Consider the following 23,006-nt stretch of genomic DNA (forward strand, 5'->3'; position numbering starts at 1 on the left):
ACCTCTTCGATGCTGAATGCTGCTTGGTTTACTTCAGTTTATGATAGATATCTGAACTATCTGTTTTACTTCATGATGGTTGCAAGACTCTTTAACTCAGGCTCACACGTTGTGGTTCCACGATGAGTGGTCTCCATAAGCATCAACCATACACAAACTCGCTTCCAAGAATCAAGGACACTGGAGAGGAGTACGGGTTAAAGAGAGCCAACGTCGTGCGGTCATCGTTATATGGGCCTGAGCAGTAAAGAAAGCGGTGTTACTGCTGAAGCCCGACATACTAGATTGACCTTTGGGGAAATGAATCGCACGATGTGAATGCATGGACAGACTCAAGATGATCAGTATTCCTGGTCGTTTGTGATGACCAAACAGCATTAGGCTATTGTTTGCAACTCTCGAGTGAATACTGGGTCAGATTTTCAAACGAACATGAACTCCAGCTGCAAGTGAATCTGGGTACGTAATCGCTTCAGCGTACGGCGTCCTCCTGGTGAATTACGTTGTTTTCCATTCCCATCGATGTCCCTCGAATCATTCTGCAGTATACGTCAGTGAATTCTTGCGTTTTCGCTTTCGTTGTACGCAAGATTTTCGATTCATTGACCTTCCTCAATATCAGTGCGCATCGATACACCAACATACTCACTGCCCTCTGCTCATGCGTACGATATTACAGACCCCAATCAACAAGACCCCGAGACACACGAGTCTGCAAGATTTTTCCTCGCATCGCCAAGCTAATTCTCATTGTTACAGCATGGCTGACGGTGTGACCATCGACTACGAAACATTCCGCCATGTCGGACAGATTGACTATGGACAAGAGACCACGGCAGAGAAGGCAAGCCGACTGCTGAAGGAGGAGAGCCAGCTCGACACAATGCTGCAGATGCCCATGTACAAGAATCTTCCGATTACTGGCTTTAGGTATGATTGGAAACAGTTTTACGACACCGATGGTCTGTTCACCCTCGAATCCAAGCGTTCGCGCCGTATGAAGAAAGCTTTCAACGATCATGTCCAAGACCTCGATGCGGAGAACATGGACAGATTCTGCGCTGAGCTCTCCAATAAGGCGACCGCTCGGCTCGACGATCTTTCAGATACGGCTGCGGCAGACTTCTGGGGATATGTTGCCAAGGAGATTGGAATTCACAATCCTGCAGATACTGCGGAAAATCTAGTGGTATGGGACTGGGCAATGAAGCTAGTGGCTGCGCGCACCATTTGTAGCCAAGAGGACAAAAACGAGAAGGTCGACGAGCTCCTGGGTTCTGACACTGGCGGTGATACGACGATGGCTGACCAGCCAAACAAGAAGTCGCAGCTGAAACTTCTCAGCCTCGCAGCTCAAGCTGTGGACAAATTCCTCTCCGTAGGAATCTCTAAGTACGGTGGCAGGCCCGAGAAATTGAAAGCCATCATGCGACACCATGTGATCATCGGCTCAGACAAGAATTGCCCCGAAAAGACATCTAGAAAGGGGTCAGCTGCGGCAGAGAATGCCGCGTTGAACAAGTTGTATCTACCGGTTAATGTGGCACCCAGAATCGAGAATGGATTTCGAATCCGCAAGGCACGATTCGGTTCCCAAGTCTCCGTCGGAAATCCTGCATGGTGGGGCTGTATCAACCGGTTCACGAGCTCGAACGGGACTTCAGGGCCTCAGCAGTCACTGGCAGCGCCTGAGGTTCACTCCGAGAGCACTAGCCACTCGCACAAGATTGATGATCTCATCATTGGAATACACAGCACCAATATTCAGAGCACTCCGGCGGCTCCTCAGATCTTGGTCAACCTTGCGTTGAGAACGAACAACCCACTGAAGCGACCACGCAACGATCCCGAGGGGGCAGAAGATGGCGGGAGCGGTAATCAAAAACCGGTCAAGGTTCTGAAGACCTCCCTGGGCCATACGAGTGCTTCGGACTCGTCATCACAAAAGCATGATCCTCAGGCCTAGACCCACGCGACGAAGTAGTCAGAGCAGGATGGAGGCATAGTAGACAACGTGTCGGGAGCGAACCCTGCAAGAGGGGCTACGAATAGACAAGGCGGATGGAAGCGATGAAAATACCGAACCGAAAGCCAACAAAAGAGCCAAAGGTCTGAAATTGCCTAGAATCGCGCGGGGGCTATTCAATTTTCCGACCCGGTACACTAAGCGCGAAGCTGGCAGCCGAAGACTACGACTCACTCGCATTTTAATCATCCAAAGCAGCTGCTGCAAAGAGCTCAATTGACTCCATTGAATCCAAATGTGTCAAAGAGACCAAACAGAAAAACTAGTGAGGGGATGTAGATGTGGATGAAACTACAGCATAAAGCCTCAGCTTCAGGGGCGGCCGCCCTCCCTCCCCTCGCCCGATACGAGAGAGAAAGCAATGGGTCAATGATATCATGACCAGGCAGGATATTTTTACTTCAATAATTCATGGTGAAGTTAAATCCGGAAACAAGGGATTGTCTGGATTCGAAATAGACACAGCTCCGCTCCGTGTCTTTGTGCTTGATATCGGTCGATCAACCACACGGGAGTCAAGCCGAGGCCCGATCTATTCTGGAAATCTTCAAAGAGTACTAGTCCCGCACACTCTTTTGTGACTTGAGTAGTATTGTTTCCCAGCCTAGGACGCCCTATACTCACTGTCCCAGTCCCAATTTGATAGCATTATTTAAGTCTTACTCGCGCTCAACTGTTGCAGTTTCTTTCCTGGCTCAGCAGGCGAGTTTGATCATTCACAACAGGACCGGGACTTGCTTCTTTCTTTCTCCTTCCGCTCAATATTTTCTTCGTCTTCTTCTCTTCAAGTCGACCCGATTCGTTCTATACGCTCTTCTAACACAACAGCTGCGCTGCCAACCTCATTCAAGCACCACACTCTGTTTAGACCTGCTCATTTTAATTAAACAAGATGTGCTACTTTGAGACCAACTACTTCAGCGGATGCGGCTGCGTCAAGCCCGCGGCTAACGCGGCTCTCCAGCATTGCCCCATCGCACAGGTCTACGGCAGAGTATGTCCCGACTTCCAGTGCGGTCCCAAACCCGAAGAGCAGGCTACGGAGCGATTTGGCCTTGTTTGCCTCGAATGTGTCGAGGGAAAAAGTGGCAAGAAGTCGAAGAAGAGCAGCAGGAAGTAGATTGAAGGTGAGTCATGCATCAGTTGAGCTGTGCTGATAATTTTCTAGGGTGGATTTCTGTGATTTCTGCCCTCACATTTACGCTGTAGCTTATAGGCCACTGGTAAGTCCTAAATCTAATACACCTGTTGTGAACTTGAGAGGTAAGTACGTTGAGGCTTGGTCTCGACTGGTGTGGAAATGTGCAGGGAGTTGCATGATTATTGATGGTCAGAGGGATATGTCCCTTGGGACTCTAAGTAATACAATAATTTTCGATCATGCGAAATACTTGCTTTATACACTTGAGTTCATACCATTCACGTCGAGAAATTATGCAGTCATGATTTATCAGCAGCAAGGATAGTGTTTTCCAGCCTAAATCTTGTTGAATGTACTTCTAATCTCGCTATCATTCTATTCGCTCGCTCACTTGTTGTAAATCATGGATCGCAAGTCAACTCCTCATACTTCCCGCCTACTCTTCCTGGCGGGTAGAAACAGCAGGAGCGGCAGCAGGAAAGGGCACCATCTCGAACGGCCCCTCACCCCACCATCTGGAGGAGTACTGAGGGTCAGAGGTGAGATGCATCCAGCCTTTATAGTTCTGCATGCTGATGTACTTGTTTGTGCCGGCTGTCAATGAGAGGCGACACTTCCCATCGGTGCCAGGGACAACTTCGGCATTGATAGCAGCACGATCAGTGGTCTCGGAATCATGGAATTCGATTACGCCACCCTCATTGGCAACAGTGGCAAAGATGGTGCTGTTGCTGATGGGGAACAGGCGGTTGTTGTTGACTTGGAATGTCGCACGTTCGGGTGTGTCAATGTCAAGGCTTGTGATGGCGCGGATCCAGTTTGTGAGGTCGTTCCATGCGTAGGCTTCCCGCCCGTCGGAGAGGGATGGTCCGAAGAATAGAGCGAAAGAGGAGGTGGGACAGGTGGTGCCATCTGCTTGGGGCGTAGGTGCCGCGAGAACAGAAGCCGCAAGAAGAGGGAGTAGGGACGCTAAGGGCCACATCGTGAGAAATTTGGTCGGGTTGACTGAGTACGAGGAAGAAGACTTGAGACTTGCTGTGGATATCATATTCTCTCTGAAATACCTACTTAGGTATTTATTAACTTCTTGTGCAGGCAATTTGGAAATTGATTCGGCGGAATTATGTAAAATCTTCGCTCACATAGGAGCCAGGGACTCAAGTGCTGATGTCTTTTAATCAAAATGGCGTTTTTTTGGACGTCAGGTCGCTCGTATACATCTGACGTGCATGTCAAGTGTTGACCGCCAAGTCAATCGGGTACAAAGGTCTGGAGGCTAAGTCAGGAACCCGGCGAGTAGGAATTCGAGTAAGACACATTCAGGAGAGGCTAGTGTGGTCAAAACATGCATTCCCTTCCGTTTCCCGTCCGTGTTCTCCTGAGTGCACAAACCGCTTAGTGCTGAGGATCAGCCGCAGTACATCATCCAGCCAGATCCGAGGGTCTTTTGTGTCGCAGATGACAATCGAAAAGCCTACACCGCTTTCGATTTTAGCCGGCGAGAGGGATTAAGACCATGCTAGCGCGAGGGCATGGTGGTGCTCTGTAATGCCTCTGCGGGAGTACCGAGTCACTAACTCCTCTGAGCTTCAGTGCTATTATGGATTTCGAACTTCTTGGGAGCGAATTGACAACTAATTTCTCGATGAGCAACGGGAGTAATATGTAAGGCGTGGTGTCCCTCTACTCGACGGTGAACTTCAGGTGCTCCTTTCACGCCTCGACGTATACTGAAAAGAAAGGGGGTCAAAACCGGTGATCTTCTCGTGAGCGACCCAAACCGTGAAACGGCGAGCGCCGAGAAGGAAGAAAGAGAGGGACGAAAACACAGCGAGGCAAGCAGACCAACACAACGAGCTGATCAAGCGTTTCACGTGCTTGGCCAAGTATTCACAGTATTTAAGTAATGACACGGACGCCAGTCATTGCCTATCGAAGGCTACATGACAGGGAACGAAGATCATAGACACTGACCTTTGGAGAGTGTTTTGGTAGCAGAATGACCCACCAGAACGAACGTGTACGGAAACCGTCGTGGTTCCTGGCTATGTTACAACCCAACACCATTCTCAGGGTGATGAATGTGTCCCTTTCCACTATAGACACCATGCTGTCCCCTATACTTATGCATATTGTTTCTTTTGTAGAAGCACACGGCCACATCTTAGATTTTCCGGAGTTATTGTCTTTGTTTACGGTGGACTATTTATAGAAAAGGGCTTTTGCCACGAGAATGACAAGAATCTAGCGTGGAGCTACCCTCGGCGTTATCCACAACACTTAGCGCATGTGAGTAGCAAGGACCGCTACAACGGTAGTCAACTTCTTGGTTTTGAATTGACCCAACCCCAGAAAATCGTTGAACGAGGAGCGTCCAGATTTTTATTCTGTGTCTCAACGATCAAACCATCTCCCGGCTAGCTCTCTTGCTCAACATAAATCCCGCGTCATCCCGTGGTCAAGTGTGCCGGGTGTGAAATTCAGCTTAGTTGTATTCAAATGAGGATTTCTTCCACGCCCTCAAGCCAGGTACGAATTGCACATGCGTGAGATGTTGGTGGGTGGAAAAGGCCGAGGCAAGGGGCACTGGACACTCGTGTGATGAGTGATACAAAACGTTGAGGATGTGGCAATCGCGTAGGTGGTAGCCAATGACTCGACACATCTTCTCTCTGCCTGGAAGGAGAAATGCGGTCTGAGGAAAGGTAGCCCCGAATGTTGAAGATGAGACACCGCAAGTGAGGTGCCTCATCACGGAGGTGTTGGATATTTTGGATGAGCAAAGGGCTCCACGTCGTAGATGATGCTCAGCACAGCATCACGAGCTGGCCTTACCGAGGATCATATTGACAGGCCATGGCTGAGTCAGATGTTTTTCGAAACAAGAAACGGCTGCTAAAGACTCCTACGGCCTGCCTCCGATGATTGGTGTTTCACAGACCAGACCCGGCAGTTCACCTTTAAGCTTAAGAGTGGCGCTGGGAACTGGGTACCAAGGGCCATAGTTGTAGCAAGGGGAAAAACATACTGCCAAGATCCGCGTAGCAGAAATTCGATGAAAGATAAATAAGACAGGAGGTAATCTCGCGCGAGAAAAGGCCACACGCCAGCAGGTTGAGCGACAGCGGCACCAAGTGCGGTCGTTTCATCCCATTTCTCACACACCAACGCTCGGGTGGGCCACTTGAGCCTCACGCCTTATACGCCAGAGAAGGGGGAAGCTCGTGACGAAACCACGCCCAGCCCTTTAGAGTTCACCCCGACAAAACTCTTTCCAGAAAACCCTAAATGGGATCTGACAGCTCGAGCTAGTCCCCTTCGGGTCGGCGATGCGGCTCGCCTCCACATCGCATCGCAACCCGGAATGGCATAGCGAAAGAGAGCCAGAGTTCCCATCTGGGGCGTCGCAAGGCGCCGGAATATCAGATGAAATTGCCTCGATGAACATTCCGCCCACTCCAGATGACACCCGCCATGGCCGCATGCTGCCATTGCAGCGTACACAGTTGCTCCAGATGCGATGCCCCCTGCATGACCCGCCTGTCCCAGAAGATGCGTGGCCAAGACATGCCAGCGATGGCAGCAGGCGCGTATCGTTTTCCAGATTCGGAAGGAGGAGGAGAAAAGCGGCTCTTGCGAGCATGCTGTTGCTTTGCGACGGCTTGTGGGTTGCGTCGTGTGTGCTTGAGTTTGTATAAGTTTCCCTGATCGCCGTGATGAAGCCTTTGACGATCGTGACATTCCATCAACTAGTTCCGCTACAGTCTTCTTTTTGTTTTACGAATACGATACCAACACATGTATTTGCGCAGGTCGCCAAATCACTACTGATCTATAATAACATATCTACTTAAATCAACACCAACGCCGAGATGAAGTTCCTCTCCATCCTCGCCCTCACGGGCGCGACATCAGTGATGGCCGCGCCCGTCGACATTGAGCGCCGCCAAGTCGATGCCATCAAGGATGCACTCGCGCCCGTGATGTCGTCCCTCAAGGACCTCGACACCGCCATCCAAGGCCTCACCACCGACCCGCAGACCGCCGCACCCATCCTGACCTCGTCCCAGGCAGCCTCCAAGGCCCTCTCGGGCGCCGCCACCAAGATCCAGGCGGCCGACAACCTTGGCCTTATTGGCTCTCTGGGCCTACAGCAGACGGGTACCGACCTCGCCACCCAGGTGACGACGACCATCGGCGACCTGACGGCCAAGAAGCCCGTGTTGGACCAGCTCGGCGTCACGCCCATCGCCCTGCAGGCCCTGCAGCAGCAGAAGGCCGACTCAGGCGGCCTGAGCGACGCCCTGCTGAGCAAGGTGCCCGCGCTCGCGAGACCTATCGCCGGGCAGAGCACGGACATGATCAGCAAGGCGCTTGACGACGGCATTGCGGCCCTCGGTGGCTCTGCGACGGCAACTCCTGCGGCTGGCGCGGGAGGTGCTACTGGAACGAAGCCTGCGGGCGGCGCAGCGAGTGGTGCTGCTGGAGCGGCGACTGGCGCCGGGGCAGCCAAGCCTGCAGGAGGAGCAACGCAAGGCGCTGCCGGTGGTGCTGGAGCTGCTACTGGAGGTGGCAAGAAAAACGACGCTGATGAGGATGAGGACTGATTGGAAGCCTCTTGCGATGCGTTGAAGGAAGCGATGTGAAAATTAGGAGCGAAAGGAGTCTGCGGTCAAACAGTTTGATGTATTTGCTTTGCTTCCGAAGTTACTAGACGGACGAAGTCTTCTTTGGAGAAATGGTGATTATGAATTGACGAAAGGGACAATGATCCACCACAACTTGTACTTACTATGAATCTGCTGTACATTTTTTTTCTTCACGATTCATCTATTGAATATGAAATGACTCCTCATTTTCCGATCACCGACTTGCCGGGCCCCGGGCTATCTCCTGTCTGATCGCTGTGCTGCTGATCTTGTTTGCGAAGTTCTCAGTCGATGACGGAACATCGGTGATCTCTTTGGCATCTAGCACATCAACCTCAAAGATCTCAAGCGGCTTCCACCCTTGCTCGGCTCTCTTGTCGTTGACTGCTTTCCCGCCGGACCTTGTCTCAGCTGACACAACTAACGCGTCCATGTCCTCTTGGGTGATGGTAGGACCGAAAGGGTCTTGTATCGTGACGCATTGGATAGTGACAGCCTCGTCTCGGAACGTTGCAGTGAATTCACCGTCTTTCTCAGCAATGTGCGGTGCCGGAACCTTCTCCCAGCCTTCTGGGGACAGCTCCAGTACGGTTGCGAGGAAGTTGATGACGTTTCGTGCGCGGTCGGCCCAGGATTCGAGGAACTCGGCACCCTTCTTATTCTTGAGAAGCTCATCGCCCGTGATACCAATAATATACTTGCAGGTGGTGGACGACCCGCTCTCCGGGATGTCCAGGAGGTATGCCCCTGCTGTCAATAGCAACTTGTGGCCGGGGTGCAGGTGATCGAACGTGCCACCGAGACATACTGTTGCGTGAGGCATTGTACCGGGTGTCGGTGACGGCGGCCCACCCAAGCTCGGCACATTGAGAGTCACACCGGCCTTGACAGTGATAAGTTGTTCTTGCAGCAATGTTTGCCGTTTCTCGGCTAGCTTCAGATATAGGGCGTGGATCTCGTGTGAGAGCTCGCTGTCAGCGTTGAAGATGAAATTCCAAGGGTAATAAGTAGAAGCGAAAGTTGCCAGGTCAACAATAGCCGTGTTGTTGGACTCAACGGCGGCCCGGAAATCCTGTCCATAGCGTGTTGTCCGGCTGTGGTCGACGAGCACCACCCGAGCGTCGACAGAGCCGCGGCCACCATTCAAGTACGAGGGGATATCCAACTCAGCACAGACAACAGAGATTATGGAGTAGAGGCCGGCAAGGAGCGACTGGGCCTGGGGCCATGAGAGAGTTTTATACCGCGGGCCCGGTCCTCTTAGCATCGGGCAAGCCACGGCCACGATGAGCTTCTGCGCTGCTGGGGCATTCTTGAGCTTGGCAAAGGTAGCCTCCAGGGCCGGACGGTAAGCAGCACTCAGTGCAGGCCGAGTGGCAGGATCAGGAGGAAAGGGCAGCAAGAGGAGTGACGGGAGGCTGTCCCGACTCATTCTGTGGGCTGACTGTCGGGACAGGGAGCGAAGGGGACGAGGGTAGCCGAGGGCAGACAAAGGTGTCCCACGATGGACGTGAGGACAGCAGGAAAGTGGGACAGTGAATTGAGATTCTCGAAGCTGATCGTAGAAGGTTCTTTCTGTGTCAGTATTGGTGTTCAGTCTTTACGCAGAATGTAGAAAGGTGGGTCATCTTACGGCCGTACGAGGTCGAGAAGGCCGACAAGGTGACGTTGATGTCAGTCAGTCAATCAATGGTGGGGGAGGGGGAAGCAGGATGCAGGTAAAGACAACAGTTAAGAGAGACATGGTTCATCACTGACGGCGTACCGAATTGAATGTAGTCACTAACAGACCACACCCATCCGAGAGCTTGGAGTCTCTGAAGCCCAGCAAAAGAAAGTCACAGGCACACACAGGCAAGGCATATCCGTCAAGCCGAAGTCGACCTTTATGTGTCTCATCTTTTTCACTTTCCCATACGTGCAACAGATATCTATCTATCTAGGACATCTATCGACCTGCGTCCAGTCAGTCTATCTGTCTACCTAGGCATCTGGCTAATTACAGCCCCAGCAAGCAGCCTGCACTATGTCGATTCCTGCTAGGGAGACCTACCGCGGCCCTGCTAGTCGCGGGGGTGGATCAGGCCATGCAGCACCTGGATCTGCACATCAACATTCGCGGGGCAACAGTGCCAGTTCCATCTCAGCAATGCTGGGCCAGGCAGGACAGGCGCTGGGGGCCATTGCTGCCCCGTCTCCTGCCCGTGCCCCTGCACACCCCGACCACATGCACCTGCGTTCCACTGTCAGCGGCAGCAGCAGTCCAACTTCTCCCTCATTCGGAAGCACCAGCAGCCCTGGCGCCATTGGGCATTATCCACAACATCTTCCCGCTCGCTTCCATCCTGCCTTACCTCCACCAACCACCACCGACACCGACACCGACACCGACACCTCTTTGCATCGGCCGCCACCCTTCCAATCCTCTGCCGCTGGTGTTCCCGGCACTGGCACCGGCACTGGCATTGGTTTTGGATCAAAGCAGAGAGCTGTGTCTGCAGCAGCATCCACCTCTACGAGCCGTTATCACCATCCTCCTCCTCCTTCTGCTCCTGTTCCTGCATCTGCTCGCCCTCGCCCTCGCGAGATCGACACCCCAGCCGCATCGTCTTCTCCCAACGTGCTGGCGGCCCAATCTTCGCGTCCTCCAGCCTCATACACCCAGCCAGCGCAATATCCCCCCGCCCGCAAACCACTCCCACAGCATTCTCGCGCGTTGGCCCCTGCTGATGCTCTCACTCCGGCACTGAGCCCACCGTCGACATCCAACTCAGGCTCAGGCTCAAGCTCAGGCTTCGGCTCGCGTCCTAGTCCAATCGCTCGATCGATGTTCGGCCTCCCTTCTATACCAACGTCCAACGACGACTTTGCTTCTTCTATACCTCACCTCAATCCATCTCCGGACTCGACGCCCGCGCCAGCCTCCACCACCACCACTTCGTCCTCTACCCCGGCTACGACAAGCAAAGATACAATGAGCCAGCAGCAGCAACAGCAGCAATATGCTGCTTCTGCCAGGCGGACAGGTGGATATGAAGAGCAGCATCACATGTCAGGCCCCGGTCCTAGTCAATATCAGCACGGCCAACTCTCCCCCCGCGAATATTCGACGCCAAGCGCCGGCCCTCAGATCAAGCTGGACCAAACTCCCAGCAATCCGCCCTCATACCAGGGCACACCCGCCGTTCCGAGCGTGCTACAGCCAGGCGGTCCTATCGGTAGGCCACCAGCAATCGGTTCCAACACGGCTCCTACTCTGCCCACGATGCAAGGCGCCATGCCGCAGCAGCAGCAAGACTATCAGACCCCCTCCAAGCCTTCTTTGAACCTGGCTCACAGCTACTCCCGGTCCAGCCCTGCCGCAGGCTACGACGGACAAAATCCTGGCTACTCGCCCTACACCCCGACAACGCCAGGAGGATCGGCTGCCAACTCCCAATTCATGTCCCCGACCGACCGAGGCTACAATGCGCCGGGTTCGCAGAGGAACATGTCACACACCCCGCTTGGCCTGGCTGACATCAGACCGCGCGCCGATTCGACCTTGTCCGACGGCCTGCCCAGTGGTGTTGACTTTACGATGCAAAACTCGACCCCCGGGACCAGCAACTATATGGCGCCTTGGGCAACCTACGCCTTTGACTGGTGTAAATGGGCGCCTCAGGGCAACGGTGCTGGCAAGGTTGCTATCGGAAGTTACCTGGAGGATGGTCACAATTTTGTCAGCCTTGAATTGTCTCGCACGGGTGACCCGACACTGACCTTATCACGAACAGATTCAAATTCTTGATACCCAAATCGTTCCGACACCCTCTGATGTCTATAACAACCATGGCGGCTCGAAATGGACTATGGACTTCACGAGGGTCGCCGAAGCCACGCATTCCTACCCGGTCACCCGCCTCCTGTGGGAGCCCCCATCCTCAACGAAACAGTCGACGGACCTTCTCGCCACATCGGGAGATCACCTGAGACTATGGTCTCTTCCCTCTGATACTCCCTCGAACCCTGGCAACTCGATAACGGGCCGCAGCCGGGATGTCGCGGCCACGAAACTTACACCACTCGCGCTGCTGTCCAACTCCAAGACTCCAGACCACACTGCGCCGCTGACCTCTCTTGACTGGAACACAGTCTCTCCCAGTCTAATCATCACTTCTAGCATCGATACGACATGTACAATCTGGGACATACCATCTTTGACGGCCAAGACCCAACTCATCGCGCACGATAAAGAAGTGTACGACGTGCGGTTTTGCGCAAACAGTGTTGACGTGTTCGTCAGTTGTGGCCAGGATGGTAGTGTGCGCATGTTCGACCTGAGGAGCCTGGAGCACAGCACCATCATTTACGAGCCTACTGGCAAGGAGGACAGAGGTACGTGACAGACTAAAGTTCATTCTCGCTAGCTTGTGTCTCGCTTCTGTTTGCTGACATTCCAACAGTAGATGCAAACGGCGGCAAGATGAGCCCTACACTTGCCCAACAGACAATGTCGAACCCTCCTCCTCTCTTGCGAATTGCCACTTCCCCGCACGATACGCAGCTACTCGCGACGTTTGCGCAAGACTCCAATGTTATCCGCATTCTTGATACACGACAACCAGGCCAGGCCCTGCTTGAGCTGCGCGGCCATGGAGGCGCCGTCAACTGTATAGACTGGTCGCCGACACGCCGAGGCCAACTTGCGTCGGGAGGTGACGACTGTCAGGTTCTGTTGTGGGATTTGATGAGCCAGCAACAGTCCAACGGTGCGCCCCAGTCTGATAGCATCCGCAGCCCAGCCGCTAGCTGGCAATGCGACTATGAGGTGGGCAACCTTGGATGGGTGCCTCGTGTGCCCAGTGATGAGGCTGGGGAGTGGCTCGGAGTCAGTGCAGGCCGTGGTATCTGGGGTGTGAGGATGTAAGATTTGACTGCCCTTATGACTTGAGAACAGCGCATGTGAGTGCGGCAGGGGGGGTTGAATACCTTCTGTCAAATGTTCTGCATCGTTGCCAACAAATTTGAAAGAGGAAGACAAGACAAGAGGAGCAAGACAAAAGCCGTCGGCTCCTCGTCCACATAGAATCTGGGTGACCAGCTACGTTCATCTATTACCACCAGCACGAAGGGCCATCCGATATGGGCTGTCCCTCGCGCGCGCCCTGACTTGCATGGCGAAGCACGGCGTTTCTGAAGTATTTATGAAGTCGAACGAGCATGACCTAATGGGCGTCACGCTGTAGGGACAGAGGACTTGGTTTGCTAGTTGGAAGATAAGCCACTGAATACTAGTTCACCGGCAACAAGAGAACAGTGCTTCCAATCTTGCCTAAGCCGCGGGCGAGGTAACATATGCCATTCGAGAACCTGTCCTCCTTGCTGTGATAATTTGGAAGAGATGGTTTCTGATGCCTTTTTCTGTGATTTCTCTAAACTCCAGCAAGAAGTATTCTTGTAGCTTCACTTCGCCAGAGATCAGTTAGTTGGTAGCATCTGTTTGCCGTGGCGCTTGTAGAAGCCATCTCAATTTGCGAGCAACCGCGTGGGTTGACATTGCTGGCACAGTACATTAATGAGCCAGTGGTCCAGGGAAAGTACCTAAATAATCAAAAATTTGCCTAGACTGTCGTATCATCTTCGATTGAGTATGTATTCCAGGGACTTATTGATGTGATGTTCGATTTCCTGAGTCTTCTTCATCTATACCTGAGTGCCCAATGCCGCTGACTAGCTGCTCTGTGGGCCGTGCCACCCCAGCGCAGCACTAGCGTCAACCCGCCGCCCAGTGGCCAAATCCCTGCCCACCTCAAAGAACATTCAAATGCCTGCCAGTGGGCCAGAGCTGCTTGCTGTTGCATCCTGTCAACCGCAGCCATCCGTCTCCAGCACCCTCATCGACTTTCCTTTATTTCTTTCGACACCCGGCCCTCCTTCGCAACTTTTTCTTTCCTTCTTCACCCTCGAAATCGCGCCTACCCTCCGAGGCTTCTATCACCAATCCCATTTTGGCTGTCCTCGAGCCTCACAAAATGGCCTCACCGCGGCGCACATACGACGACTCGGATTCGGACGGCGGCGACTTCAACCCTGCGCCTGCTGACGGGTCTGACGATGAGCAACAGCCCTCATCACCTATCGAGTCAAGGAACGGCGCCCGTCGAAGCAGCCCGAGTCGCGACGACAATGATGCCGATGGCGATGCGAATGGAGACTCGCACTCCGTGAGGGACGACGACGAAGGCGAAGAGGATGAAGATAACACGGGCGCTAGAAAGGCCCGTGACGAGGACGAGGACGACGAGGATGAAGATGATGACGACGACGAAGATGAGGATGATATGCCTGTATGTGAAGTGAAATGGCTACTCTGCAGCTTGACAGCTGGGCTGCTATCTCCTACCCCTGACAAACTCGGGGGATGCGATCAGTTGTTTCACCACGTTGTCAATGTGTGCACTGATTGAGTTGACTCGCTGACAAACCTGAAGCAACACCGTCGCAAGCGCAGAAAGGGAAGGGACACGCGCGCCGCTTTCTTCGACATGGAAGCTGAGGTCGACGAAGACGAAGACGACGTCGAGGACGAGGAGGATCAAGCTGAGATAGGAGACTTCATTGACCAATCGCACCCCGACGAACTAGCCGAAGCTGGAGATGTCGACGACGAGAGATACCACCGAGAGCTCGACCGTCGGAAGCAAATGGAAGAGAACGTCGGTGCTGAAGAGGTGGCGGAGCGACTGAAGAGAGACTATGGCAGGAAGAACGCATACTCGGGCCGGGGCGCCCTCACTGACTCGGCTGTGGTCCCAAAGAGATTGCTGTTGCCTAGCGTTCATGACCCCTCGATCTGGGCAGTCAAATGCAAGGAAGGCAAGGAGAACGAGGTGGTGATGGCCATCCAGAAGAAGTACGAAGAGAGCATTGGGACTGACCACGAGCTTGCCATTACCTCGGCTTTCGAGCGAGGTGGTCCCAACTCGGTCATGAAGGGCTACATCTACGTCGAAGGCTACAGCTCTATCGACGTTCAAAAGTCTCTGGCAGATGTCATGAACGTGTACCCACACACCAAAATGTTCCTGATTGAGATCAAGGATATGCCAGATCTCCTCCGCGTGCAACCACCTCCCAAGCTGACGCCAGGGACGTGGGTCCGCATCAAGAGACCCAAGTTGTACGAAGGTGACCTGGCTCAAGTCTTGGATATCACCGACACTGGCCTTGATGCCGCTGTCAAGATCATTCCTCGAGTGGACTATAGTAACCGCGAGGACAAGCTTGCTGCAGAGAAGGCCAACGGGTTCGACAAGGACGGAAAGAGGAAGCGGCCTGGCTTCTTCGCCAAACCTCGTCCGCCTCAGAGACTTTTCAGTGAGGTAGAGGCCCGGAAGCGCAACCCGGCGGGTCTATCGCTCAACCCATTGGCAAACACCTTTACCTACAAGAACGAGGAGTACTCGAAGGGTTTCCTCCACAAGCACATCAAGATCCAGCACCTCGTCACGACAAACGTCAACCCAACTTTGGAAGAAGTTACCAAGTTTGCGAGCTCGGACGAGAAAGATGGCGCCGAGAATCTCGACCTGAAGGCACTTGCGGTTAGCTTGAAAGACAGCAGTGCAAATGTGGCTTACTTGCCTGGCGACATTGTCGAGGTGTTCAAGGGCGAACAAAAAGGTGTCATCGGAAAGGCTACCAACGTCGTTGGTGACATTGTTACCATCGCGGTTACTGAGGGCGAGCTCGAAGGTCAAAGTATTGACATCCCCACATCCTCGTTACGCAAGAGATTCAAGCTGGGTGATCATGTCAAGGTCACCAGCCTCAGCCGTTACGAAGGTGAGGTTGGTATGGTTGTGAAAATCTCTGACGATCGCGTCACCTTCTTGACCGACCAGAACAATACCGAGATCACAGTCTTTAGCAAAGATTTGAGAGAAGCCAGTGACATTAGTGGACAAGGCTCTCTGGGGCAGTACGCCTTGCTGGACCTCGTACAGCTGGATGTGACGACTGTCGGGTGTATCGTCAAGGTGGACCGGGAGTCTCTTGTTGTTCTAGACCAGAACGGCAGCACGAGACAGGTTATGCCATCTCAGATCGCAAACAAGATTCCCAAGCGAAAGCACACAATCGCTGCCGACCGCAATGGTTCAGAGATCCGCTTGGATGACGTCGTCAAGGAGTATGGTGGCCAACAGCGACAGGGCAAGATTATTCACATACACCGATCCTTTGTGTATCTGCACAACAATGAATCCAACGAGAATGCTGGCGTTTTTGTCACCCGCTCTAGCAGCCTGATGACAGTTGCGGCCAAAGGTGGTCGAGTTGCAGGCGGACCGGATTTGACGCAGATGAACCCTGCAGCAAAGCGCGACCCCAGTGGCAACAGCAGCATGGCAGCGCCTCCAAAGCAATCCTTCGGCCGTGACCGCTCCATTGGACAGACCGTCACTATCAAGAAGGGAGGCTGGAAGGGTCTTTTGGGCATTGTCAAGGATACCACAGATACCCATGCTCGGGTCGAGCTGCACACCAAAGGCAAAATTGTCACCGTTCCTAAGGTTGATCTTGTTTTCAAGGACAAGATCACCGGTCGGACCATCGACATCAATGGCAGAGGCGGTGGCTTTGGTGGCCGAGGCGGTTTTTCAGGTGGTCGTGGTGGAGGCGTCGACTTGGGCTTTGGCAGTCGCACACCACAAATTTCATCGGGCTCGGAGCGTACACCTGCATGGGGCGCTTCATCTCGAGGTAAGTTTTGTTCACCATTGGCTCCACTGCTCTTTTCACTTGCTAACACTGTCCGCAGCCACCGCACGCACGCCAGCATGGAGTCAAGGCCCATCTGCTGGTTCACGCACACCAGCTTGGGGCGACGGCTCTCGCACCGTCAACCCTTACGACGGCAGCCGCACGGCCTACGGATCCGGCTCACGCACACCGGCATGGTCGTCAGGCGCCAAGACACCAGCCCACGATGGCTTCTCTCTTGGTTCCAAGACACCCGCTTACGCCAGCGGTGGCGGCGACTCCGCCTGGGGCGCGGGATCCAAGACCCCGGCATACGGGATCTCTGCGCCGACTCCGGGCGCAAGCGATCCTTGGGGACCTACGCCTTCCGCATACGATGCGCCTACCCCTGGTGGTCTGGGTGCTCCCACCCCAGGCGCGGCGCTCAATGCTCCTACTCCAGGGGCGTTCAACGCACCCACACCAGGTGCGCTGAATGCCCCGACCCCTGCAGCTTGGTCGGGCGGCTGGGGCGCTGACTCTGCGCCAACTCCTGCGGCCGGGGCTCCGACGCCGGGGGCGAGCGGAGGGTACTACAGCGCGCCCACGCCTGTCGCCTATGGCAGCGCGGAGACACCGGCGGCGAGCGGGCCGCGGTATACCGACGATGACTGATCCGTCAGCGACGCTTATTGACAGTAGTGGCAAGTGGTCAGAACACGGCTTCTCCCCCTTTTCTGCTGAGGCGTTTCCTGAGGTCTGGCATTTGTAGCATATTGGCATATTGGAAGTCTGGGGAACAGTGGAAAATCGCAGGCATGGAGGCAAAGATCCACACCATAGCTCGGTAGTCTTTATTGACAAGTCATTTCAATAACCCTGGCAGTCGGCGGTGCGAAATTCGATCATGATTCAGACACGAGCTACCGAATAGAGCCGCATAAGGCTTAAGACAACCACTTTGAATTGAGTCGGGTGCTGTCTGTGACCGTTCGTTCACATCTAGATGTGTTTTCTATACTCCGAGCTGGCGCTGTTTATTTTGCAGTGCTAGTGCTAGAATTTGAAAAAGTCTATTTGAGACGCTTTGCCCCATAAGTAATTGTCAACATGTCAACTTGACCTCTTTGAATATGTTTCGGAACGGCAACGTGCAACGGTAAGGTGGCATCCCCAGGTGTATGTGGTGAGCGCAAGGTGTGATGAGCTCTGGCCACAATACCAAGCAATCCCAAATTTCCAGAGACTCGGGAGAGGACGCGATCCATATGCTGGTCAGTATCGGCTGCAACAGAGTTGTTCTCATACAACGGGGCAGGGAGAAACTTCCCGTTTGCATATGCAGTATACTTAGTCCCGCATGGTAGGGAATAATTACTTTGCATACAGACTTCTTGCACTTATGCTTTCGCTTAACTGACTCGCCCGGACGCTCTTGATTCCAACCCTAGCCAGCTGTTCCCGCCTCGTTGAGAAGTGCGATTGTAAATAGTAGAAAAACCTGCTCCATGCTTGGGAAGATCCAGCAGTGCCTGACTTGGTGACCCGTCTCTCACCGCGTGGCCCATTGGAAGCAGCATGGGCCAGGGAAGTAGGATGCCTCGGCCGGTCAAGCACAAGGTTAGCACGGGGTTAATTAGCATTCGCCCTCCCACAGTTCGACACGCTCGTGCAAGACACCCACCGCCCTGAAGATCCTTTCATAATGCTTGTGTAATAAACTTTTTTGCCCCCTTTCAAGCCTTGACGCGTGTTAACAAAGGTTGCCTACCAGCTTGCGACGAAAAATATACTCAGCTGGACTGCGTGTTTGTCCCCTAAAGGCCATCGGGATCTCCGGAACCATGGAAGGCTAGTCGGACCAGGGGGAGGGTTAGGCGACAGCCCGGTGGGCCGAGTTGGGTGGGTGGGGAGAGGGCATTCTTGCCCTTCAATCCACGGCTGCCTGGATGATTGTGAATCCAGTAGCAAACCCTCCTGGCTCGCTAGCTTCATCAACGATGGCTTGTCGTGGTCATCTGGGTGAGGAGCTTGGCTGTGCATGATGCGATTCTGGTGATATTCGGCTCGCAATTCATCACAATGTGTAGAGACTGAAGAGACCTTCCGCTGTACCTTTTTGTCGTTCGCGTGTTATCGGGCTGTGAATATTTGCATTCGTCATCATAGTATTTTCTATCAAAAGCTCGTGAATTCGTCCAAATCGAGACCTTTAACTGATTTGAAATCGAAGGTCAGCTGCCTAGCTGGCCAATGTCTGCCTGTTCAGATTACTTGAGTATTGCTAGACACGGAGTAGGAGCGACAGTTCACGACAATTAAATGATGATATGACCGGTTGCCTATCATACGCACACAGTCATGAGCTTTGAGTACCTTTTAATTGATGTTAGTTTCTACGCAGAATTTATCTACGTTATACTTGTGTCAATCCTTCCTGGCACCGGCAGTGCTCATACTGCGTTTTATTGCGTCTTACTCGTCTCATTAGTAGAAACAGGATGTGAGCATTCGGTTTGTGCCAGCACTGAAACGACCAGACAAATTTAGCGATGACATTGTCTGGCTCGAGTTGTTTCCATCAATGTGTACACGAGTATCAATCGCATACGAGTACCTATGATCCATGTGTCACTCTAGAATCTCCCTGGCGAGAACAGCCAGCGGTGATATGCCTAGCTTCACACTCGTCATTGCCATTTACCTGAATATATGGTGATCGCTAGCGGAACATACTTCCAAAGCGAGTACGATAATGCATAGAAAGTATCACGGGTGTAATAAAGCCCAAGGTTTACATAGTCACTTGATCATTGCCACATGGGAAGCTCTTCAGTCATCGCACTCCCGAACGGATCCGGTTGACATCCATGGAAACGAATACGGCGGCAGCGAGCACCTTATCGGGTGAGTCGTACGCATTGCATCAACGATGGATTCGCAGTCGGTCATCCCGCCAAGGTCTTTGTGTGCCTTAATGAGTATTCGCAGTATCTTCCCCGAACCTAGTGTAATCATGAGATCTAGATCTGGACTAGTGATCGATAAACCACCAGGCTTGGAGGAGCTCTGGTAACGTGGCACATTCGGTTGGTCAGATTTCGATTGCGTCAACTGGCATGTCCCGGTTCAATTCACCCATCACGAGCCGAGTGCCGTGGGTAGCCCGGGCTAAACGCCGACTTGGCTGCGACACATCCGTCTGGACTACATGGCGGCAACTCTGGCGATTCCTAAACATCAGGAGATGAATATACTTTCTCGGAGTAGAGCTGTAGATGAGTACTCTTCAATTATGTACTATTTTACTTGGACGTGGCCCGATGAGATACGATTGAGTACAATTCTAACTATTCACAGCCTGTCTCCCAAGCTAGAGTGGCCTGACTTGAGTCGATCAGCAACACTAGTAGACCTAATACGATTAATGAGTCGGCATCACGTTATGTGTTGTGAAACTTAACATGGCAAATGGGAAGAGCTTTCACCCGATACGCATGACGACGACACATTGGAGAATATTAAAAGGGGGCCGCAATGCCCTCCCTGTTCCCCCATGGCCGCCCGTTGATGCGAGATGAAACACGTGTTGCGCAAACAAGGTTGAATACGGCCCACGTATCGTACTGTAGCACCAGCAGGAATTTCCGGCTCTTCTGTGCTTAGCAAGGCAATCGGTCCCGTCTAGTCGAAGCAACCCGCCGCCCAGATTGGTCTCCGCTCTGCAGAGGCTTTGCGGAGGCTTGCTTATCTGGCCAAATCTAAAACCCAGAGTGTGCCTTGGTAAGGTTACTCCATCAGAATGTCGCACTTTCAATCAAAGACGACTTTGCCCGCCCTCCGCCCCCCTCGCTCACCCGCTCACACACTCTTGTTGCGTTTGACAGTCAGAGTAGGATCCTTCATGGCATCCCCCATTCCACTCCGAATCTGACTCCATTCTTCTGCGGCCTCGCGGCATATTTGGGAATAGCCGTTCTAGTCGGAGTTCCACAACAATAGTGCTTATTATCCTTGTCCAATAAACCCAGTCGTACGATAGGGCCGATGGGCATAGTCGCAGCAGCTTTTGCTTGTTGCCGAAAGCAAGTATGCTTGGTCTAGAGCACAGCAATTATGTAGACTCTTCTGCCGAGAGGCTTGAGCAGCACATGCAAGACAAGCAGCTGAAGGTGTGACATTTAGTGAATTGTAACACGGGCTGTTAGGTAGGCTTAATTTGAGCCCGGGGACTAAGTACCCAGCCAGGAGTCGAGGCCAGAAGCAGCGAGCGAGCAAGCACGGTTGGCTCCAGACTGGCCGCCGGTTCTGTGGCGCCTCCTCGGCGGAGGGGCTCCTATTGCCATGCAGTGCCCATTTCCCACCCTTGCCAAAATTTCTCGGCTCGCTTCCCATTCTTTCACCTTCCACTTTCAACTTGTTGCTCATCTCATACGACATCAACATCATCGCCACGCCCCACACTATTTATCATCCGGCATCGTCATGTCTTCCACAACGGCTTCGTCGCCGGTGGAAGCACCTTCTGCCCACATGCAAACCGTCTCAAGGAAAGAGACTTACTATAAGCCGGCACCAGAAGAATGGGAGGCCGTGCGGCTGACAATTCGACAATTATACATTGACGAAAACAAGACTCTCTCGGAAGTGTCCGAGATCCTCGAGAAGCTCTACAGCTTCCGTGCCTCGTAAGTTGCATTGATCGCGCGACCCATTACACAAAACCCTCGCTGCTGTCATCAGCCCAGTGAACGCGACAACTCACTGACTCAATTGTTTCTGCGTGTTTGAAGGCCAAAGCAGTACAAGAATCGTTTCAAGCAATGGGGGCTCTGGAAGAACCTCTCCACCAGGGATGCAGCCAGGCTTATTCAGATGAAAGCGTCAAGAGACTCAATCGGCAAGACGTCAACTTTTGTGCGGTCGGGCCAGAAGCTCGACTTTGACCGTGTTCAGAAGACCATCCGCCGCAGCAAGAACAGAGTTCCCAAGAATGCCGCGGAAGAGAAATCGCCGAAGCTGGGCCGAGCGGAACCAGCACCACCCGCTTGCAATCAGCCGTCAAGAGTAGAATGCCGCACTCCCTCTCCGGAGCCCTCTGCTACCAAAGACAGCCTGGACTTGCTGGACAGTCTGGATTCAAACGGCCTCCGTATTGAAAGCACCGATCTTCACACTTTCAGTAACTTTGGATCCGAGACATTTCACACCCATGTGTCCGACTCGTTTCTGCCTTTTACCCCGAGTGACGCCGGGCAATTTGAACCGTTTGACAGTTGTCACTATGAAGATCCACGTGTGGAAATGATTTGGGATTGTTACGTGCGCGCACATCACAAGCTGGCCTTGAGATGCGAGAGCTTGCGGACAAATGCACATTCAGATCCATGTTTAAAGAATTTTAGGCGAAAGAACTCACTTCTAGCGGTGCTCGAGCCCGTCTTAGCAACAAGTGGACACCATAATATGCGGGAGTTGTTCCTCGCAAATTTCGTCGCGACATTTCTGCACCGCCCAGAATTAAGCAAGTTTGCTCAGAACATTGGCCAGACTATTAACCAGGCCTCTACAGACATTGAGGCCTCATCGCATCACCCTGCAATTGTCGAGGGCGCTTTACAATACTTGGGACTACAATCATACACACGACGGTTCATTGACTCAAGCGATAACGAAAATGCGACGGAGTCTCCATCTTTGTCAGACGAGAGCACCCCCGCCCCCAAGATCGAGAGCTCTGACGGCCTCAGCCCCGATGTTGACTTGCCCTCTCCGGGTACAGAAATGCCGCCCACCCCACCAAGTTGCAACGATTACGACGAGGGCCCTCAGGCCGGTGAGCTTGAAGCCGCTGCTTTTGCATATCATCTCGGTGAACTAGACACGGCGGAAATACGTCTACGAGCATTTACCTGTTACGATGGGGCAATTTCTACGAAAGGACAAGTGCTTATCCGACTGGCTTGGTACTGCTTATCCTGCGTGCAGCGGGAATCTAAAAGGGACGAAGAAGCAGAGGGAAGCCTCATGCAAGCCATCCGAGGATCGACATTCTACCCAACAGCGGACGGCACAGAATGGGAGGAGGTCAGCTACCTCTTCATGTGAGTTAAAAAAGGCAGATCAGCTGCGGCAAGCACGAATGCGATCATGCAGGCGGGCGAACAAACAAATGTAATAGATCAAGGCGCGCCTGTTGCGACTGAGACATATGACCGAGACTGCGTTAGCCTGGAATCAATAGGGCGGATTCATCTGTATTTTGTGACGAATGAGTCACACTGATTGGCAAGTCTGAAAGGCGCGCGAAGGGGGCGAAAAATACTAGGTAGCTTTAGCTAAAGAACGTATCATCCATCAGGCCAATCAACATGACCTGGTCTGATTCAGCTCTCAAAAGTTTGTTTCACAAGTGAAAGACCGGGGGCGTGCCAACACGGGGCGGGGGCGAGAACGAGCAGGAGAG

The 23,006-nt window shown here is 53.1% G+C and overlaps 8 protein-coding genes across 8 annotated transcripts; 6 read left to right on the top strand and 2 right to left on the bottom strand.

Annotated features, from left to right (window-relative positions):
- Positions 1–522: 522 nt before the first annotated feature.
- Positions 523–1,966, top strand: J7T55_002835 (uncharacterized protein; the record flags this gene model as incomplete). Its single annotated transcript, XM_053137949.1, has 3 exons — positions 523–550; positions 623–665; positions 760–1,966. 3 exons carry the CDS (start codon positions 523–525, stop codon positions 1,964–1,966), a joined length of 1,278 nt encoding a protein of 425 aa, XP_052998703.1.
- Positions 1,967–2,918: 952 nt separating this feature from the next.
- On the top strand, positions 2,919–3,146 carry J7T55_002836 (uncharacterized protein; the record flags this gene model as incomplete). Its single annotated transcript, XM_053137950.1, has 1 exon — positions 2,919–3,146. The coding sequence occupies one exon, from the start codon at positions 2,919–2,921 to the stop codon at positions 3,144–3,146; it is 228 nt and encodes a 75-aa protein (XP_052998704.1).
- Positions 3,147–3,603: 457 nt separating this feature from the next.
- Positions 3,604–4,149, bottom strand: J7T55_002837 (uncharacterized protein; the record flags this gene model as incomplete). Its single annotated transcript, XM_053137951.1, has 1 exon — positions 3,604–4,149. One exon carries the CDS (start codon positions 4,147–4,149, stop codon positions 3,604–3,606), a length of 546 nt encoding a protein of 181 aa, XP_052998705.1.
- A 2,890-nt stretch (positions 4,150–7,039) lies between these two features.
- On the top strand, positions 7,040–7,774 carry J7T55_002838 (cell wall protein; the record flags this gene model as incomplete). The annotated part of the gene is made up of 1 exon (XM_053137952.1): positions 7,040–7,774. One exon carries the CDS (start codon positions 7,040–7,042, stop codon positions 7,772–7,774), a length of 735 nt encoding a protein of 244 aa, XP_052998706.1.
- A 256-nt stretch (positions 7,775–8,030) lies between these two features.
- J7T55_002839 (cytidylyltransferase) lies at positions 8,031–9,248 on the bottom strand (the record flags this gene model as incomplete). The annotated part of the gene is made up of 1 exon (XM_053137953.1): positions 8,031–9,248. One exon carries the CDS (start codon positions 9,246–9,248, stop codon positions 8,031–8,033), a length of 1,218 nt encoding a protein of 405 aa, XP_052998707.1.
- Positions 9,249–9,842: 594 nt separating this feature from the next.
- Positions 9,843–12,725, top strand: J7T55_002840 (WD repeat domain-containing protein; the record flags this gene model as incomplete). Its single annotated transcript, XM_053137954.1, has 3 exons — positions 9,843–11,537; positions 11,593–12,193; positions 12,265–12,725. The coding sequence occupies 3 exons, from the start codon at positions 9,843–9,845 to the stop codon at positions 12,723–12,725; spliced, it is 2,757 nt and encodes a 918-aa protein (XP_052998708.1).
- A 1,105-nt stretch (positions 12,726–13,830) lies between these two features.
- J7T55_002841 (transcription initiation protein spt5) lies at positions 13,831–17,215 on the top strand (the record flags this gene model as incomplete). The annotated part of the gene is made up of 3 exons (XM_053137955.1): positions 13,831–14,145; positions 14,290–16,561; positions 16,620–17,215. 3 exons carry the CDS (start codon positions 13,831–13,833, stop codon positions 17,213–17,215), a joined length of 3,183 nt encoding a protein of 1,060 aa, XP_052998709.1.
- Positions 17,216–21,025: 3,810 nt separating this feature from the next.
- On the top strand, positions 21,026–22,648 carry J7T55_002842 (uncharacterized protein; the record flags this gene model as incomplete). The annotated part of the gene is made up of 2 exons (XM_053137956.1): positions 21,026–21,228; positions 21,334–22,648. 2 exons carry the CDS (start codon positions 21,026–21,028, stop codon positions 22,646–22,648), a joined length of 1,518 nt encoding a protein of 505 aa, XP_052998710.1.
- Positions 22,649–23,006: the final 358 nt, after the last annotated feature.

Source organism: Diaporthe amygdali, assembly GCF_026229845.1.
Source record: "Diaporthe amygdali strain CAA958 chromosome Unknown NODE_3_length_2959817_cov_65_330692, whole genome shotgun sequence".
NCBI lineage: Eukaryota > Fungi > Ascomycota > Sordariomycetes > Diaporthales > Diaporthaceae > Diaporthe > Diaporthe amygdali.